Raw genomic sequence first — 20500 nt, 5'->3', positions numbered from 1 at the left:
TGGCTCCACTCTCCTGTCAGGGAGAAATTGGAAATTTGATGGCAATCTAAAAAAAAATACTGAACTCCAAATATTGCTTTCTGTGGGTAGTGCCCATGGGAAGAGTTCAAAGGCACCAGGGTATCCCACGCCAGAAGTCAAGGATACAGTTGGTTGGTTCAATAGGGCGAAAGCCAAAATAAACCCATAAATTTACTGAAAGTCCTTTGGGTGTTTATTTGCTTATATGAAAGAGAAAGCTGTCTGGGTTTGTGTTTATAAAGCAGAGAACAAGGAGGAGAGAAGTGGGGAGAGAGAGATTCTCTGCAGGCCAGGTCTAAAGCCTAACAAAGCCATAGAGCTCTTAATTCCAAGCCCTGGTTTTGTCCCTTGTTACACAGAGCCTGCCCCCACCATAACAACCCCCCATTTTTATTATATCACTGTTCACTAAAAAGAGATTTGATACTTTTTTTGGTGCATCAGAGAAGGAAAAAACATATGATCTGAACTGAACACAAATAAATGATCTTGTGGAGGTCACTTTACACTGATGGGCATTTAAACAGCATTTGAAAAGAAGTGAGGAATTAAAAAGGAGGAGGAATTAAAAGTATCATGTATTAGCATGCTGCTAAATGCAACAGGCACTGAGAAAGACAGGAAAAATGTTGTTATATCAAGGTCAACCTCATGTAAGTGATTGCTCTAACAGGACTAATTACCAATGAAAACTGTTTCCTTGCAGAGATTATTACAAACAGAGTGAGAGAAAAAAAGGAAAAAGGGGCAAATTAAACATAAATAGAGCTGTGTGAGGAGATTTTCATCAGCATATGGAGAGGCCCAAGTGAAAATTCCTGCAGCAAACCAAGACAAATCGTTCTTTTTCCTTTCTCCTCCTTTGCTAGTCTTTCTCTCCCAGAAAACATAGCTCGTCCTCCTTATTTTATTTTTTACACACATGGGTGTGACTAACGTCTTGCCCAAGGGAATCTTTATTGGAAATACATGGTATCGGAATTTGTTTAAGATTTTTATCAATAGCACGTGTGTCCAGCCTCACATCCAGAAGCGAGGGGAAGGTCAAGGGGTCACAGATCAAACTCCTGAAAAACAAAAAAAGGAGGGGTGTGGGGAAGCTGCTATTGATCCCGTCTGCAGCCACAGCCGGTTCTCATTTAGCTGGAGAAGTTAAAGACATTAAAGGGCTGTGACGGAGAGGGGAATAAAAAGCCACAGCCAAATGGAAGGAAAGGTCACTGAGGACAAGCTCTGGGCAAGCAGGAGCACTCCTGGAGGAAGAGGATGCACCTTTAACCCCCCCTGGCTCAGTGTCTCACACCAGCACACTCGTTACTGGTTTAACACGACAGGTGAGCCCTTTGCCAGGCTGACCCAGGATCCTGCAGCAGAACAGACCCTCCCAGAGTCCCTCTGCCTTTCAGCTCTCAGGGTTAGGTTCAGGATTACAATTCCAGCCTCACTCCAGGTCTCCCAGAATCCCAGCCCAGCTGACAGGCGCTGGATTATCGTGTTTTGTAGCAAAACCTCTGAGCATGGTCCCAAGCCTTGCTTTGGGGAGGGCAGAGGAGGAAGAGACACACAGTGTTCGGCATCACCAAGGGATGGCATCAAAATCCAGGATTTCCTTTCGCTGAGCAGGGTGAACATGTTGTAGGGCTTCTGGAGAAGTGAGAATTGGAGATGGAGAAGAAGAGGGGGCTGGAAGTCATCCTTCAATAATAGAAATGTTTCACCTAAAATATTTCAATTGGGACTTTTGAACTGGACTGCAAAGGTGTTGGGGAGGCTGTGAGGAGCAATCTCCACCCACGTCTGGTGAATAAACTCCCTTTTTCTCTCTAGATGGACAGATTTCCACAGGAATCCCTTCCAGTACATAAGATGGTGTGGTATATCCACACCTTCTCGTGCTCCCTCCCTCTCCTCTCCTGCTCCCCATGCAGGGGGAATGTGAGCAGAGCACTTACTTTGTCCGTACTGTCCGTACTGGTATCCAGCCACGGGGTCCACGCTGTAGCTGGTGGTGCTGTAAGTGGGAGGGCAGTAGGACTGGGAAGTCGGGAGGCTGTCCACGGACTTGATGGAGTCACTGCGCTGGCTGCAGCTGGCAGAGATGGAGTTGGTGGTGTCCAGGCCACCGTGAAGGGGAGAAATGGAGAAGTCGGCCTGGGGCTGGGGAGGGACTCCGCTGGGATTGCTCAGGATGCTCATCACCTGGAGAAACACAGGAGACCACATGTCATGGCTGGAGGAGAAAAGGAGGGTGCAGCTGCCTTCATGCAAACCAGGGAGAAAAAACCTACATCTAATGGTGCTCTAGAAAATACTGTATCAGAATTGGTTTGGCCAGGCTGGAGAATGAAGGTCTGCTCCCTCCAAATAACACCAGACAGACCCCACAGCTGGCTCGTCTGTGCCTGACATTTTATTTGAAAGCCCTTAACATGGAAAATGGAGAAGTTCCTTCACAGCACACTCAATCTCTGATCATTTTTTTTGCTGCCCTGCCACAGCATCTGCTGTGCAAGGAGCACTGGAGAATGGAATAAACTTGGGACAAACCTGCTCGACAGGAACTGCCAGGACCTGGCACCCCTCCCTTCCTATGCACAGAAGAGGAGACACGTAAAACAGGGAGCAAAAATCCATATTTTCCGAAAGGGACAGTGCAGACACACCCTTTCTTGGGAAGCTGGAGCAGGGCTTGCTTTGCCAAGATGACTAAACAAACCAGATGCAAACCCTTTCTGGCTTTGATGCAGGTTCAGCTTTAGGGACTGAAATGTCAAAGTTCTTTCTACCCTCAAATGTTAAAGGATAACAGGTCCTGGTCCAGCTCGTTTCAGTGCAGTGCTTGGTTTGAAAAGGTAATTAAATTCGCACACAATCAATCTTCCTGCTTTGAGACCCGAAACAGATGAACTATTTTTTTTCCTCTTTTGCAGCAAAAATGCCAGATTTGTTCCTGCGGGCGAGCTCGGGGCAGGGCTCTGCCTCTGCCCTTCACACGGGGACCTGATCCCGCCAGGCTTTAATGCAATTGCCTTCTGCACTCAGCAGAATCGCCCCGCGGCTGCTGAGTTCGGAGTGTAAAGAGTTTGCAGGAGGAAGGGAACTCCCGACGCCTCTCGGTTGATCCCCGGGCCGCGGAAGGGCGGGGGGAGAGGGGACGGTCCCCTCGGGGGGCCCGGCCGGCGCTCAGATGCCAAGCGGCTCAAAATCTCCGAATTTAGCATAACCTTATTGACATCAATTAAAGTGGCAAATTGGAAATATTTGGAGCCTGGCAAGTGGTAAAATGAGCCCTTTATCCCCCAGCAGCGGCCTGGTGAGCTATTGTGCAAGGGCTACATTCTCTGGAAGGACACAAGAGGGGTTGTATAGAGAGGGCAGAGTCTCCCCTTCCTGCTCACCCCGACACCTTCCCCATCCCTCCTCCCTCACCTTCCTGCCAGAGTGAGGGCTTATGCTGAAGGATCAGCTCCACACTGGCCTTTGCTTTCTAAAGCTTCTCCGCCCCCCGGAAGGACTCAGGAGTCCTGCAAAGATGCTTTCCCTTGATGTAAAACCACCTCCAGGCTCGTCCAACCTGAGATCCTTCCCAGGCATTTGTCTGGGAGGGGAATTCGGGAGCAGGGGTGGCTGGAACCCCATGGAGGAGGAGGCAGTGGGAGGGGGTTAATTAAAAAGCCTGGAAAAACAATCTAACCCCGACCACGGGGTTTGTCTGCAGTTGGAACAGAGACAAAGAAATGAGCTTTGAACAAGAACAAGGTAAGTAAAAGCAGCACAGTGGCAGCAGCACAGAGCTCAGACAGGGTTCATTTACCGTCTCCTCCTTCTGGGCTTTCAGCCTGCACTGAGCTTAGAGTTTGCTGCTGGTCTCCAAAAGTTAAAACTGGCTTAGCTGTCTCTACACCATGGGGTTAGACAGGGCCTAAAATACCTCCAGCTCTCCAGTCCCTCCAGGCACAGCTAATCACAGCCATTAAGCCTCCAGGTATCTGGATGAAGATGTTTAGCCCTAACTCTGCCAAAATGTGCCCGTGGAACTCCCTGCCACCACAGCCCAAAGACTGGGGGATGAAGAAAGGAAATTGCATTTAAATATGCAAGACAGTGGATTAATACACAAATAGGCCTGTCATGCTTTCCTGGGTGGATGTAACATAAACCCCTCTGCCTCAGGGCTTATGCAGTGGGGAAATCATGGAAGTGCAGCCTGGAGGTAGGTTTTCCAGCTGCAAAGTTATTTGTAGCCTTCCACTAAAGCCAGGTCATGAACTTTGATCTGGCTCAACCACAGATCCCCTGATCCCAGCAGCTGCAGGCAGAGCTCAGAGCTCTGGCATCACCTGGGCTGGAGGTGTCACACCTCTGCCCTGGTGGGCATCCAGGACACTCACACACACAGCAGCCACCAGACAGGACTGGTTTTCATTCACAAGCAGAATCTGATGTTAAAAACAATAAACATGCACAAAGCCACAGATGTATGAATTATGAGTTGTTTTTTGAAAGCTCCAGCTCAGGCAGCACAAAGCCAGGCTGTTTTTCCTTTCCATTCCTGAGCTGTCCAGGTCTGGAAGTGCTGCTTGGCTCTGGATGTGCTGCCTGCCCTGCCAAGCCCTGCAGGTGCAGAAAAGATTTCGTGGACTGTAACATGAAGGGCAACTGGAATCACTCATAGAGCAGAGGGTTTCTAGTCCTCTCCCTCCTGGCCATCTCCCCAGGAGTCAGTCAGCTGCTTCATATTACTCTGAGAAAATAAAAGGCTCTTGGAGCAAGCAGAAGTCACATTAACACTTCCTTCTAAAAGAAAGGGGGATGTAAAGCAATGCTGGTAAATGAAACCCAGATTCACACTCTTCAGATTCAGGGATCGGAGAAGACACTTGCACAAATCCTGCTAAAAAAAGTAATTGGCTTTAATCAGTCAGAATCAGGACTGATTCCTAATCCCAGCTCTGCTACTGACTCACAAGGGCTTGTGCAAGTCACTTCAGCTTGGACTCAGCTCAACTAACCTTAGTCATGTGAAGTTCCAGTCTCTGCTAATCCTCCAGAATCCCTCCACAGAGAGACTGACACTTCTGAAGGACAATTCATCCCACCCCAAGACCTCTTGGTGAAAAAGACAGGCTGAGTTTCCCTCTGGAAATCCAGGGTGAAACACAAGGGCACGAGCGTTTCCTCACGGTGATTCCAGACTGGATACAAGGCCGAAGAGAGGCTGGGGATGCACATCCCTGTGGATGCTCTCGTGGATGTGGGGGACTGGGACCTGCAGATGAAACCCGACAGAGGCTCTGGGGCTCAGCTGGGCCAGGAGCCCCAAAAGTTTTGGATTCCTCTTCAGCACTGACCAGGGGAAGGATTTGCCTTTTCCAGGCACTCTTAGAGCAACTGGGGGCCGAGCTCCCCTGAGACTCTGTTTGCTCAGGTTTATCAGAGAGTGGCATCTGATCTTGGCCACCCCAGGACATGAAGGTGTCAGGAATAACAAGAGTGAACCAGAGATTTCTATTTCCTCTCCACCACGTGGCCACCCAGCACAGATAACCCTGCACGAACCCTCCAGCCCTGGCAGGCCCATGTTATCTGGCTTCTTCTTTCAGCTGAATAAACTCATTTTCCAGGCAACTTTTGAACTGAGGAAAGTCTGAGGCATCTGGAGAAATCCCCTCCTCAAGAATGCAAAGTCCTTTTACTTTTTCTTTTTGACCTTGCTTTCTTATAATTTATTACTTCTTGGTGCATTATCATCACTAACTAAAAATCAATACACTCTTCACATCTGTAAGGTTTTATCTGGAGGGAAATCTGCTCCCTGTCCATCACTGTGATTGACAGCCTTGTCTTTCCCCTCCCTCTCAGTTGTCTCCCCCTTTCCCCATCACCTTCCCCTTTGCTGTTGTCCCAGATCAGTCACAGGCGTGACGTGGGCTCACACTTTGGGCTAAGTCAGCAACAGCCACAGTGCCAGGAGCCCTCAGCCTCATTTCTGCCCTTTCCAGAGGTCATTTGTCATGGGAAGAGTGGGTTGGGGTCCCGATGTGCTGGGGAGACCAAGGTTAATGCACAAAGACCATCCTGAATGAAAGAATCAGCTCCCCTCTCACCTCCTGCTGCCGCCTCCCTCCCCACCCTCATCTCTGCAGCTCCCCCCTGCTCCCCCCCGGGACGTTTCATCACTCTCTCCCATACTTTAAAAGAAGGGGAGTTAAAAAAATGTAATTAATTCCCTCCATTTCTGAGCTGGCCCTCAGGGCCTCCGGCCGCGGAAACTGTAGCAGGGGAAATGTGCACCCTTTATGATAAACGAAGGCGGCTTTGGAAGGGGAAGTGCAATTAGGACCTTCCATCTGTGCAATCAGGCTCCAGATTTTAGGTTGGGGGGGATGGTTGGGTGTGTTGGGGGGGCAGGAGGGGCTCGAGGGGCAGACAAGTGATGGGGAGTGATAACACAGAGAGAAGGGTTTGAGAGCACCTGGGAGGGAGCAAAGAAGTTCCATGACCAAACCTTGCCCCAGCAGACCTCTCTGGAACATCCTCAGAGTCCCCAAATTTTCTTCCCTGCCTTATCAGCTTGCTAAGACCCCCAGCTGATGGAGACATCGGGGCCTGGACCTGACAGGGTTTCTATGCACACCCTGTGATCCTGCAGTGCCCCGTGCCCAGGGAGGTGTTGTGAGGAGATCAAACTCCAGCAAACAAAGCCATGGGGAGGCAGGACGTGCCTGCAAACAGCATTTTCCAGAGTGACCCCTGATTCTGTGGTGTCTCCATTTCTGGACACTCAATTTGACACAGTGCAGAGCATCCAAAATCAGAGGCTGCCTTAGGAAAATGCTGTGTTTAGAAACTGCTGAGCCTGAATAAAGAGGGGACGGAAAGACCCACAACAGGCATCAACTCTGGAGGAGCTGCCGGGTGGTCCCAAAGGATTTCAGACTGGATACCAGGCAGGAGACAACAAGGGAAAACCAGAGGAAGGGTGTCCTGCAGGGGGTTAGTATTCCTGAGGCTGTGGTACTGCTTTCCTAGGAATGGGTAGAAATCCTCCCTCTTTGGGACAGGCTGGAAATGTGGTTAACTTGTATGACCTGATGTCACAACAGGCCAGAAGCACTGGGACATTCTGTGTTGTGAGGGGCGTTTAGAGGCTGAAATCTCTCTTTGTTTCAGCTTCTGTGGTGTTAGAACAGAATGGAAAGTCTGCCAGGGGCCTGATGGCTGTGATGGGAAAGGTGCTGGATCTTAGAGATTTACTCACAACACGGACCAGGCTAATGGTCCCTTCAGAGTTCCTCCATGAGATCTCTGTCATTTGTGGCTGATTCAGCTTTTGCTCCAGGTCAGTCATGCCCTGTCCTTCAAGACTGGTTTTAGCTGCTTGGTGGGGACCCAACTTAATCTTTCCCATCTTTCTTTTGCAGCCTGTTCACCTAATCTTTTCCCCCTCCCTTGCAGAAGGCAGCCCTTCGTCATATTAATGCTTTTTGATCTCTGTGGATTCATTTTCTCTTGGTGGGAAGAGGAAGAGTCGATTATTCTATACATACATTAAATGGAAACAAAATGAAGAGGTGACTGTAAGACTACTGAAAGCCAAAGAAAGAGTTAGGAGGAGATAAATACAGTTTCCCCAAAGATCTTCACTTGAAAGGAGGATAAATATATGCAAATATGCCCCTAGGTAGGACTAAAATGACTTATGTAGCAATCACTAACACTGCACTCACAAAACCAAGCAATTAATTTTGAATATTTTCTAAACCACTAGACCCAGCTGAGTTGTATCCCAGTATTCCAAACCAAACCAGTAAGTGCACCCATCAAATTTGCTGTTGCAATCAGGTCAAGGATCCAGACAGTGCTGTGCACTTCCTGCATCTAGAAAATGCCTGATATGGGCAATTGCAGTCCCTTCCATCTAATATTGCTTCCAACCAAATTTTGGAGCAAACTGGCACTTCAGGATATGGTTTAGTGGTGTTTGGTCAAAGGTTGGACTTGATGACCTTAGAGATCTTTTCCAACCTTAATGATTCTGTGATTCACATCACCCTCCTTTCAGGACAACATCCCTGTCTTCAAGCAGAGCCCTGGTTCATTTTTGCCAGAAATGAGGATGTGACTTAACTCTCTACTTTGTTTTTGTGGGGATTAAAGTTTAAGGAATCTGATGCTCCACTGTCTCATCTGCCCAAGTCTTTATAATCCATCCATCAGCACATGCTAAGGAGAACATGGAGTTCACACATCTCACAAGTCCTTCCTGCCACAGAAAGACTCCAGGGCTGGTGTGGCTGCTGCTCTACAGAGGAAATGTCTCTGTTTCCTATGTTAACCTTCCACAGTCCCTTGGAAAATGTGTGGTGGCCATGCAAAGAGTGGAAACCTGGGAATAGAACGCAATGTTCCTGAATTCTTTCATTCCCTACACTCCCCTGGGACAGATCAAACCAGACCCCCTCAAAGTGGTCACAAACAGTTGCAGTTTGGCAGCAAACAATAAACCCAGAAACATCATCAATGCCTTCCAGTGACTTCAAACATCTGCAGGATGTTTCAGTGCCGCAGGGGAGGGGTCTGGGACACAGCAGGTGAAATGGAGATGAGCACTCGTGTCCTAAAATGACCCTGTTTCATTGGATGGATGAAAAGCTGCCACACACTGATGATGGAGAGGGCTCAGGGAATGCTGGGAGTGGGATGGAGCTGGGGATGTGATGAAGAGCTGCAGCAAAGCAGAGCAACAGGGGCTGCACGAGGAGGGGATCGGGAAAAAAAGGCAGTGGGAAGTTATTACCTGATTGTTCAGGGCTATGGTGAGGTTCCACCTGGAGCACTGCATCTTGTTTTGGGCACCCTGCTTCTGTAGAGATGTACAAATTATGGAGAAGGTCTACAGAAAAGTTTCTAAGCTATACAAAAGAATGGGAACGTCTTAACTACAGGGGTGAGAGAAATGGCTTGAGTGTGGATGGTGTGGGAAAGAGGAGGGGGCTCTTCCCGCAGTGGAAATGCCACAGGGGAACCAGAAGCTCCACGGGGCCATAGATCCAATAAGGGCTCTAAGAAATCCTGTGGGAGAAGTGGAATTTGGAGGGGAAGGGGGGAGGAATCACTGTGAACAGGAATTACGTTAAAAGCTGCTTGATCTAGAAACAGGAGCCACTATCCCTGGCATTAGGGCACCAAACTCTGCTGTCCCTGAGATAAGAGCAGGTGGAAAAGGCTTTAGTTGGCCGGATAACCAGAGGAAATCAAAAGCCATGCTGTGCCAGTGTGGGGTGGTAGAGGTAAAGGGGGTCCCAGTTCTACAGGCATCAATTTCACTAACAAGGAAAACCAGAAGACGTGGGCTCCTCCCTCCCAGAAACAGGAGAAACGTAAGCAAAAAGGCAAATGAGCACCTTGACATCTCAAAACTATCAAAGGGCTTTGATTTTCATGCCTTGCTGAGCAACCCCCTCCTGAAAATGGCCAGTTTGTGCTTTACCAACCATCAGCACCATTATTTGACTGATGTTACCTAAGCAGGAAGGGTTTTATCTGATTAAATTGGAATTGCTAAGATATTTTATATAGAATAACCAAAAGAAGGCCAATGTTTCCCAAATGTGCTGGTCAGCAAATTGAGCCACCCCATCCCCCTGACTTCTGTGCAGCAAAGTCACCACAGGCAAACTCCACCCTGATGCTGCTCTCTTCTTTAATATATTTAATCCTACATTTCTCTGTGAAGACCGAGTGAATATATTAGAAAGGAAAGTCTCCATGGGAAAATCCCTCTGTTGAAATATGGAGCATCTCTGGGATACTTCACACACAGCATTAACTGCAGGAATATGAATCTTGTGTGTGGAGTTTTGGAACTCACAAAGTCACTCGGGTGAGAAAGCAGGAAGGCACAACCACAGAAAACTGGAATTCCTAACATTTCCAATCCCCAAGCATTTCCAAAATCAACAGAAGCACTCGGGTTAGTTTTGGGTCGGGAAATGGGCTGGGCTTGTGTCTTCTGCCTTCCTGGGTAAGCTCAGACCTGCTGACGGCAGACAGGGAATGAAAAGCTTTTGGGGCTTGGAGAGAGATACAAAATAGCAAGAAATTAACAAACACATCCAAGGTTTCGTGCTAAATCAGCCCTAAATCTATGGCTGGGGTGTGAGGAAAGGTAGGGAAAGGAGACCCCGCAGCACAATCAGGTCCCAGCAAATTAAAACTGCTTTAGAAATACCTTCTATTCCTCTCTTCAGCAGCCTCACAGCAGCAGAGACTAACAAAGACAAGCCAAAATTCACAGAAAGGTCTCCTCTTCCCCTCCTCCCTTTCCACTTGTCTCCCTCCTTCTGTTCCGACTCCCCCGTTCTCAGCTGAGCTGCTCTGGGCTCGCTCTCTACCGCAGCCCCCCGCGGACACTGGTAATGGAGTGCTGGGGCTGACTTACTGCTTCCAAACAAGATTTCCTGAGATCCTTTGAGTCCTCTCCATGCCCCCCCCGCGCCTGATTTTCTCTCTCTTTTTGGAGAGTGGAGGGGAGCCTCTATAAATGTGAAAGGAGCTGCACTACAAAGAATCCCCGAGCGGCACATCCCAGCCCCAGGCAAGGCTGCTCCGTGCACTGATAGTCCCGGCTCTGCTCCAGGACTCCTCTTTCTCTTCCCCTCCCTCTCTCTCTGATCAATCAAGGGCTGTAATCAGTTAAGGTCCAGCTTAACTGCAGTGTAAGATACACCAGTTAAGCAAAGCCGGGGCCTCCGGGGCTCCCGGCGTAAATGGGAGAGGTCGTGGGGAGATGAAATAACCCCGATAAGTTCAGCAGGGCTGGCCAAGCTCACACCTCACACTTAATAACTCGAGCTGGCAAAAGAATGGAAGAAAGGGAAAATCACGAGTGCTTCCCATTGCCAGCTCCACGTTTCCTTGCTCTCCCAGCTCCCCCATTTTTTAAGGGGAGGGTTTCTCTTTCCAGCTCACCCGAAAGAAAGAACAAGCCACATCCTGATCCCGTCTGGCAGCGCCTTGAGTCAGTTTGGACCTTCTGAGGATGAATTTTTAAAGTCAGGACCTCTTTTTCCCTCACCTACAGGAAAATCGCAGCCCCAGGACCCAGGGAAATGCCTTTTCCAGCCCTGCATATCCACCTGTTCTCTCTTCCAACTCCACTGCCAGGGAGCACTGCCGTGTTTTAACACAGGGAGCTGTTTGCTTTTGCCAGGCATGAACCTCCCAGGTTCAGAAATCAGGGGTAATGGAGCTGCATCCACCGAGGAGCAGAATCCACTGGAGTGGAGGCATCAGTGCAAACAAAGAAGAGAAAGTAGAACAGAAGAAGGTGGGGATCCTTGCTGAAAACACTGGCTCTCACAGAGTTATTCATCAGTTATTCTCACAGTTCAGGTATTCCAACTCAGCCACCTCTTTCCCTGTGTTGCTCCAAGGTGTTTCCCTTCTATCCAGAAATGTCCATTCTCAGGGACAGTCCAGGGACAAACGAGCTCTTTGTGTTCATTATTTGTAATCACCTTTACACTGTTCCTGCTGTGCTGGATCCAAACAGTTTATAATTCCATAATGCACTTCTCCAAGAGGAGGCTGGGGACACTCAGACTGTTGAGGGGACTTTCTGTGCAGGACACACTGCTGTTTGCTTCCCTTTCCAATCCCAGAGCTCCTTTCTGCCCCTCAGATGGGAGAAATCCAGCAGGATTCCCTCCCCATCAAATCCACCCTCAAATACTACCCTTTCCTAATCCCAAACTCATAACTCTGAACACAACCCAAGGTTTGGATGCAAATACCACTGTGTTGGCTCCTGTCTAATTGGGCATTGCCCCACTAGGAATTACAGATAGGGGGAAAAACCATACAGGATTTATTAAAAACGATGCAGGCACACAAAGAGCAGAACAAAATCTTTAACCACAAGTGATAAGAAAGCCCTAAAGGATTGGAGTTTAGATCACTATCCCTCTTTGAGTCCTCCAGCTCTTTAAAAGCTATTTGGACTGGAGTTTTCCTGTGGTGTTATAGGTGCTTACTTAAGCAGGGGATGAGATTAATTCTTCCCTGGGTGTTTTGGCTCTCCTGTACCTGGGGTCTGCTAAGTTTGCAGTGATTATTTGTGTAGTCATCACAAATGGGGGAAGCCTTTGAACAATAAAGTATAAAAGCAGAAGCTCCTGGGCTAACACGTCATTAACTGCACTTCTTTTTGTTTGTCTGGCACTATTTGATTTTGGCCACGTGTGTAGCAACTCCAAAATAAAAGATCTTTTAGAATTACAATATGAAGCCACCGAGAAGTGATTTTGAGCATCAGAGTAGCAATATGGCTATTTTTAAAACCTTGCTTTTCTTCTGAACATCATTGACTGCCTTGAACTAAGTGATTTTTATGAAGGAAAAATACACTGGTGGAAGGTAACTGTCTGCTGGCAAAGCTGTGTCTGTGTCAAAGGGAAGGGTCCTGCCTCATTAAAATTAAACCTTTTCCAAAGGAAAATGGCAATGCATTTCCTAAGTGGACATATGACAGAGCACATCTTTTGCTCTCCTGTACAAATGCAAGCAAAGAACTTTATTCATTAACCCCTTAACTCCTGACTGAGCTATGAGCTCTATTTTATGAAAATATCTTGATCAAAAGCCTCCAAAAATGGCAAATCCTCCAGCTTGCTGAGTCGTGCCCCTTGCTGCAGTGCCAAGGGCAAGGGCGAAGGTATCACCCCCTCCCATTACTGGAGCAGAGTTTTTAAGGCATCTCCTGCACACAGAAATTTAAAAGCACACAAACCACTGCTGATCCAGAGATAAATGGTGGAAAAGGGATTAGAACTACTTAGCGGAGGAGAGGGAAGACTCAGGAAGGGCTGATTATTTTAAAGATATGACTATTTAAAGATAATGATTGCATAAATTTAATTAATGCATTTTCATGCTGCAAATGGCCGTTTTGTAATTAATGTATCTGGCCTCGCTAAGCATGGGAGATCACATCTCCCAGCCCCCCTCCATCCTCAATTCCCCCCCTCTGCCTCCCGTTTAATGAAAGACAGAAAGCAGATGACAGAAACAATTTGTCAGCCCGTACGGGTGTCAGATGCCTAATTGGTTGCGCTGAGTTAGTGCAAAGTGAAGGGGGAGAGGGTCGAGGCTGGGGGGGCTCTTCCCTCTTTATCCCGGGCTCCAGGTTGGTGTCTGCACCGGGGAGGGGGAGCAAAAGTGTTTCCTGTTAATTGATGGAGATTAGGACACAGATTGGCAGTGGCAGGGACTGGGCAGTGACAAGAAGGGGACGGGAGAGGCCGGTTAAAGCCCCGCAAACAAGCTGCCAGATCTCACAACGCGTTAAGTGCCGACAGCGATGACACATCCCTGGTTATCTCCTGGCTCCTGCTCCGCTGCATCCCGGTATTCCCGCACTCAGTGCCCAGATCAGCTCCCTGGGCACAGCTCTCCTCTCCACCCCTCCTCAGGGAGGAACCGGGACCTTGGTGGGAAGTTTGGGACCATGGGGAAGGGGTGCAGAGCTGAGCCATGGGCAAAGCAGAAAGGCTGGACCCCCAAAACAAGAGCCCTTCCTGGGTTTTCCCTGCCCTAAGCCTTGCCCTGGATTCACACCAGTGTCAGTGTTGGCACCTGAGAGATCCTCAGAAAATCTCCATGTCCCGTCTCCTCCTGCCCCTGCCCCACCAGGAGACAGTCTGGAACTCTGCAAGGTGAAGGATAAGTGCAGTTAATGGACATCCCAGCTGGAGCCTGAGCTTTGGGGGTGCCTTTGGGTCAGCGGGAATAAAGCCCCCACCTGATTAATTCATAAAACCCCCATCTGATTAATTCTCCCCTGGTCATCATGTGGAGAGGAAAACCTCCTGTCCACACACACGAAAAAAGGGAGTCAGGAGCTTCTCCAGCAGAGAGCAACTCCTTGAACCAGGGAGAGCTGAGCACCCTGAGCCCTCTGACACCCCTAGCAAAGCAGCAGGGCAAGGTCAGACCTACAGAAAAAGCAGAAATCTGACTTATTTTTGTAATATTCTTCCTCTTTCAAAGATTTCTGTGACCTTCTTTAATGCATTAGGCACAGCAGGGCTGCCACCTCTCATCTTACGCCTGGAAAAACGAGCCCCATAAAGGTTAAAACTCGAGCTGGTGCAGAAGTTTATTGGGGAGCAGGAATTTGAGCATCCCAAAGCCAAGGATCCCCAGCCAGCCAGCCTTGTAACAAGTTAGGCACAATAATGAGACCTTCAAACCATTAGTGCCACGGGGTGGTTTGGTGTATCCATAGGCCTTTCCCTGGCACATACGAGGAAGTTTTATTGAGGTGGGGGCAATTTTATCAGCTCAGTTTCAGTGTCACCACAAAAACGTGACAGAGAGGGAGAGCTGAGAATAGAAAATGTTGAGTTTCCACCTTTGAACACACAACCAGCAGTAACAAAAATACAACTAAGCTTCTGCATTGTATTACAGATTCTTCTATAAAAGGTTTGCTAAGGGGCAGCAGGTGATGAATAAATGTTATGAAAAAGACAAACAACATTTTCTTTCAGATGAAAGAAAGCCTTTCAAATGGCATAAATGAAAATGGAAAGGAAGTGGGTGAGGGATGCAAGTGCAAATACAAACTTTTGAGGGGAAGATCAAAAGAAAGTAAACCACTGCAATTTGTAACAAAAAATAATGAAAATAAAATATCTAACTACAATATTCCCCCCCTTTGTTTACAAAGAGAGAAAAATAAATTCTTCAGGGAGTGTTGAATGGAATTAAATATTTTGCTCTTTCAAAATGTCCCAGCAACTCATAGTGATCCCAGTTTTCATTTCTGCTGCAGGGCGAGGGTGTTGCAGGTACAAACCAGGACTTGACCATTGGTAACAAAGCCATTTCCACTGCTATTTATTTGTGTCACCGCATGAGAGACTCCGCACACAAAAAGGAACAAAATCCAAAACCCCCAAATCACTGGATATTCCAAATCTAGGGACTGACCTTGTCCCTTGGACCTCGGTCTCTTCCTATGCCCACCCCCAAAAAAATCAAATCCAGAAGAAAAAGAAAGAGGGGAAAAGTCCCAGATGCCTGAATCCCTTTCCCTGTAAAGCCAAGTAGAAGCCAAGTCTGGTCCAACTTTGAAAAAAATAGCCAAAGGTGGTGTAGATAAAATGGAAGAGTGGGAATTATTAATTAACCCTTCTAAAAATTCTTCAGGCACAGGCACTGAAGAAGTACTCAGCACTTGGGAATGTCTTCAAACTGAAAAACAGTAGGCTTGGATGGGATATTGGGAAAAAACCCTTCCCTGTGAGGGTGGTTTGGCCCTGGCACAGGCTGCCCAGAGAAGCTGTGGCTGCCCCATCCCTGGAAGTGTCCAAGGCCAGGTTGGACAGGGCTTGGAGCAACCTGGGCTAGTGGAAGGTGTCCCTGCCCATGGCAGGGGGTGGACATGATGGTCTTGCAGGTCCCTCCAACCCAAACCATTTTATGATTTACTCCTTCCACAGCCAGCCCAGACACACCCTGGCACAACCCTTCAGACTCCCCCACACAGTTACAGAGTGGGAATGGGTTAGGAAACAGGAGTGGGAATCCTGGAGCAGTGGAGCTCTGCTGGGGGAGGAAGATAGTCCATTGTGTTTGAACCAACTGCTAAATGACCACGAGTCCTATCCTGGCTGAGGAGAAAAGCAGGCTGGGGTGAGCTGGGCCTGTCACGGCCCCACCCCTGCTCAGCAAAGAAGTTCTAATACAATTGGTGTTTATTAAATGACACACAACAACTGCCTCATTAAATCAGGGCTCGAGTGTCGGCTGCAAGTCTTAATTTAAAGTGTCACCAGCTATGGAAATCAGATGGTTTGGGAAGGGAAGGGAAGGGAAGGGAAGGGAAGGGAAGGGAAGGGAAGGGAAGGGAAGGGAAGGGAAGGGAAGGGAAGGGAAGGGAAGGGAAGGGAAGGGAAGGGAAGGGAAGGGAAGGGAGTTGGAAGCAATCACTGATCTGAACGCACCTTGTGGAATGGGAGAAGATTTTTATGCTGCTCTGGTCACTGGTTGGAAAACTCTTTGTTCTGCATTTGCTTTCTGCACGTGCTCTTTCCAAGCCTCCCCTGATAAACGGTTGGGCACCTTCGTGTGTGTTTTAAATGCGGCATCGCTGCAAAGGTTAATGCTGGAATTGCTTTGCAATTGAAAACGCGGCCACCGGTAAATTTGGTTTGTTTGGAGTGGAAATGCTTGAACTGCTGGGGATGGGTGGTGGGAGCGTGGGGAGAGGGGGGTGGGAGCCACTCCCCAAGCCCCGGCTCCTCTCCGGGCAAAATTAAATTTCAAAGTTTAATGAGTTGCGAAGGGCACTGGATTAAAACGTCTGCTCCCAAAACTGGGGCAGTACAGTGGAGAGAGAGAGAGGGAGAAAAAAAAATCCCACCAAACTCAAAACGTCAGGGAACAGAGCAAGTGAAAAATGTCAGGGCAAATTGCTCTTGACAGTGTTAATATCTGCACCTCATAGCAATAATTACATGTAAATAAATAGTGAAATAGCTCTCAGCTGGAGTCTGCACTCCGAGTGCAGATGCCACTAACAGCCAGCTGGGGACCTTTCGCTCCTCCACTGCCGCTTTCCCCCCTTTCCTCCCTCCCTCTCTGCGTTTCATCTGTGCCAGAACTGAGAGAGCAATTGCTGCCGACTGCAGATCTATGCCCGGCCCTCCCCCCTCTCTCAGGGCTGGCTCCCTCTCCAGATCCCCCTCCCAGTCAGGGGCTGCTCTGGGCACGCAGGGAAAAGGACTTTTAGCCCCTTGCCAGGGGAAAAGAAGCTTTGCTGGATTCAGGCGTGAGTAAAGCTGAGGGGATGGGAGTGGCCTGGCTGAGTATCCTTCCATCTCTGTGGGCTCCTAAAAATGTCAGGAGGGATGGAGCTATCTGTTCCAAGCACTGGGATTATGCTCTTCTTATCACCAAGGTTGTCTATATTTCAAAAGGACACTGGAGAACGTTTGCTTTGGCATCAGGATGCAGAAAGATGCTTCATTTCCATCTCCCACTGCTATCAGCAGCATCCTCAGGGATTTATGTGCCCGAGTCAGCGCCTCCAACCCCTCTCCAAGCACAAAATGCACTTCCACAAACCCACATTGTTCCTGCCAAGGGCATCACTGCAGAACTGTCCAGCAAGGGGGGAAAACCATTTCACCATCAGCTTTGCTGGTGGAAGTGGGCTGGACTCAACCAGCACCATTCCTGCTTTCTCAGGCTGTGGGGATTTGATGGCAGCCTAAAACATCACAAATGACATGGGGAGGGGGAATAATAGTTAACTATTTACTGCCACTCCCAGAAGGTGGGAGGGGTGGAATAAGAGGAAAATAAAGTGATGCTTCACTCAGTGGAATCAACCTGTGGGAGTCTTGGCCACAAAAAGCAGTGGATGCTAAACTGGAGGGGACACTGGGTAAGTAGCTGGAAGTAAGGGCCATGGAGAATGACCAGACAAACCATCTTTGTGTGAGGAAATCCCCTGAGCTGAAAGTGGGAGAGGCCAGGACAGTGCCCTGTTCTTGATTCTCCTGAGGAATTTGCTTCTGGTCACTACTGGAGGGGACCCACTGGGCCAGGCAGAGCTTGGCCCAGCACTGGGACTGTCAGCAAGCTCTCAGCAGCTCCAAGGGAAGAATCCCCATCGTTCCTGGGCATTTGGCTAATATGGCCAAAGGGTGGCTGAGGGGGGAGAGAGGCAGAGAGGGCCCCAAAGGGCCGAAAACAAACATGCAGCTGCACAGAAATACAGAATTGCTAAATATGAAGCACTTACAGAGGAGGGGGTTTGGGCCAGCAAAGGGTCTTGACAAAGTCTCGGGTTCCTACCTTTCATTTCAGCAGGATAAAATAACAATTCTTGGCCTTGGAAATAACAACCTTCCCATGAGGAGAAACACATCCCAGGATAATGAGATGCTCAAACATTATGATGAAAGTCTTAGATAAAGTTAAGCTTATTACTTTAGCCCTGTGTCCTTCCTCATGGTCAGTTTGTCTCTCTATGCCCTCAGTTCAGCTTCCAGGCCTAAAAGCCCAGATCCAACTGTGAGCCTTGGGGCTCTGATGACCATCCAGCAGAGCTGGGATGTTTATTCCCAAATAAATCCAGTATGTGCCCAGCCCCACGGCCAAAAAATGCTGTGCAACACAACCACCCATCAACCACTCCCTCACCAGCAGCACTGCAGGGCCAAACCACCAAACCAAAGCAAATAAAATAAAACCAACCTGGCAGTGACAGGAGGGACAGGGACGTGGTTCTCACTGCACCACAGCCTCGTGGAAGGGAGGAAAGCTTTGGGGCCTTTCCTTCGGGCTAATGAAATTCAGAACAACACCCCACACTGCACTGAGCAACAAACACAGCTCCATTATTTGGAAAACAAATATGTTCTTTAGAGCTTCCTGGTTGTCAAACACCTTTTTGTTTAGCTCAACAACTAATCCACTTATCGGAGGATAAAGCTGCCAGTGAATCACCAGTATGATAAAAGCATGCACAAAATTAGCAAAAATTTGCCTGTGGCTCCTGCACATTTAACAAACACCAGTGAAGAGAAAAATGATTCTTTTTTTTTTTTTTTTTTTAATAACTGAGATCCCCAGGAGAGATTCTGTCAGATAGTGGCTTTTATTTTGCTTGCAGTTTTTTTTCCCTCTCTCTCTCTCTTCCCATATAACTCAAGCATAGAGGCTGGGAGATGCTGGGAGCTGATATGAGATCCACAGAAATTGGCAGTATTTGAATAAGCAGGAGATGCAGCCAGGCAAAATTTTAATAAGTTGGGTTGGTTTGGGGTTTTTTTACTAAAAAAAAATAGTGTTCAGGCATTGGCTGCTTCTCCAGGGCCTCAGCACTGCTGGGTGTTTTGCTGCTCATGAGGGTTGTAGCACCTCTAGGATTCTGGATTTGGCCTTCCCTGCTCCTCAGTGTGTTTTGGAGCTCTTTGTGATTTTGGTCTCTCCACATTCCTGACACATGGCTGGGAAAAAACACCAGTGCTCCAGGGTTGGGCAGCCAAGCTGGGAGCAGGGGACATGAGTCACCTGAGTCCAACCACATTCCTTTCCTCTCTTGACTCTTCCACTGGAACCTTCCACAGGACCTTGCAGAGCATTAACTGGGTAAATGGGATTTACCTGCTCTCTGGAATTCACTCAGCCACAGAAACCTTGGAAATTTCTCCCACAAATGTGCAGAGATGTTCTGGTGAGATTCCTAGGATTTCTGGACACTTAGGAACCAGCATGTGAAAAAAGGGAATCAGAAAGGGAGCCAGAGAACTCCTTAGGCTTGGCCTCTAACAAAAGACTTGTTCCAATAAAGGCCAAAGGAATCTCCATCAGCAGAGAGCGATTCAGTTTTCTGAGCTCTGAAGGTCTGTCTGTGCTCACCACACACAGCAAGTGTGACTGAGCCTCCCTGGAGGTGTGTTAGTCCAGAGGAGTGGATTTGGGTGATATTCTCTCTTTGTAACTCCAAATGGCAACGGTCTGAGATGGAGAATCCCCACAGTGGGACTGTGCTGCCTTCAGGGTTACCAAGACCTGCCCCCACAGCTGTCAGTGGTGAGGAACCAACACAGGGCGACTGATGCCCTTCCCAGCGACCAGACCCGGCGCCCCACAGCTCACAAACCCCCTCAGAGCCCCCCTCAGAGGATGAGGATGCTCCCTTGATCCCAAATTCTTATTTTCCTGGACTGTACCACACTCAGCTGGGCATTTGCATGACTGTCAGTCCAGAACAGCCTCACAGCAGCTGAGCTGGGAGAGCTGGGAGCTTTGGAGGCTTCTGGCTGTACCTTCTGGTCAAACACCTTTGCCTGGAAGTACTGTCAGCACAGCAAGTGCTGGAGGTGAAGATCTGCAACCGCTCCAGGCCACAATCCCACTGCAAGCACCTGAATGGAGACAACCCAACACATTCCAGTATTCTCCTGTTTTCCCACCTAACTTTGCCCGGACTTGAACGGGCCCACGGCACATGGAGCCAGGAGCATTTAGGGGAGCTGGGAATTAATCAAGAGGCACCCATCTGTCAGGCTGGTATCTGGAACTAAACAGAAACACTCGCTGGTGCTTGACCTCTCGCCCTCCAGACAAACCTGTGGCTCTTGCCGGTTTGAGAAACCCTCTGGCAGCTCTGGGAGCCGGGGCAGAATAAAGCCAGGGGAGCAGGGAAGGAGAGACACGGGAGCTGGGCTGGGAGAGGTGAGGAAGAGGTTGTATGTGGTGGGAGGGACAGAGAGACTGGAAATCTTGTGGCATGGCTGAGAGAAGGTGGCTGGAGAGCTGGTGTAGCCACATGGATGTGATGGGAAAGAACAGGGCACTCAAAGGGTTGGCCAACAGGTCAAGGGCAAGAGCTGCCTGAGGCTCAGGAAAAGGCTGGGTAGGAAAAGACACTGGAGATATTTGGAGTTAAAACAAC

The 20500-nt window shown here is 48.7% G+C and overlaps 1 protein-coding gene across 5 annotated transcripts in view; it reads right to left on the bottom strand.

Annotated features, from left to right (window-relative positions):
* PAX7 (paired box 7) overlaps window positions 1-20500 on the bottom strand; it is a 106875-nt gene that overhangs the window by 6477 nt on the left and 79898 nt on the right. For 4 of the 5 annotated variants that reach the window (XM_051773433.1, XM_051773436.1, XM_051773435.1 and 1 more), the window contains exon 9: window positions 1974-2220. In XM_051773433.1, coding sequence (XP_051629393.1) covers window positions 1974-2220 — 247 coding nt within the window. Of the gene's footprint in view, window positions 1-1973; window positions 2221-8821; window positions 8888-20500 lie in introns of all 5 variants that reach the window. The other variant, XM_051773438.1, reaches the window with a different exon arrangement.

Source organism: Manacus candei, unplaced genomic scaffold (assembly GCF_025592945.1).
Source record: "Manacus candei isolate 608988 ecotype Guabito, Panama unplaced genomic scaffold, ASM2559294v1 h1tg000169l, whole genome shotgun sequence".
NCBI classification, from domain to species: Eukaryota; Metazoa; Chordata; class Aves; order Passeriformes; family Pipridae; genus Manacus; species Manacus candei.
The sequence above is the reverse complement of the archived record's forward strand: the minus strand, read 5'-3'. Positions and strand labels throughout refer to the sequence as shown.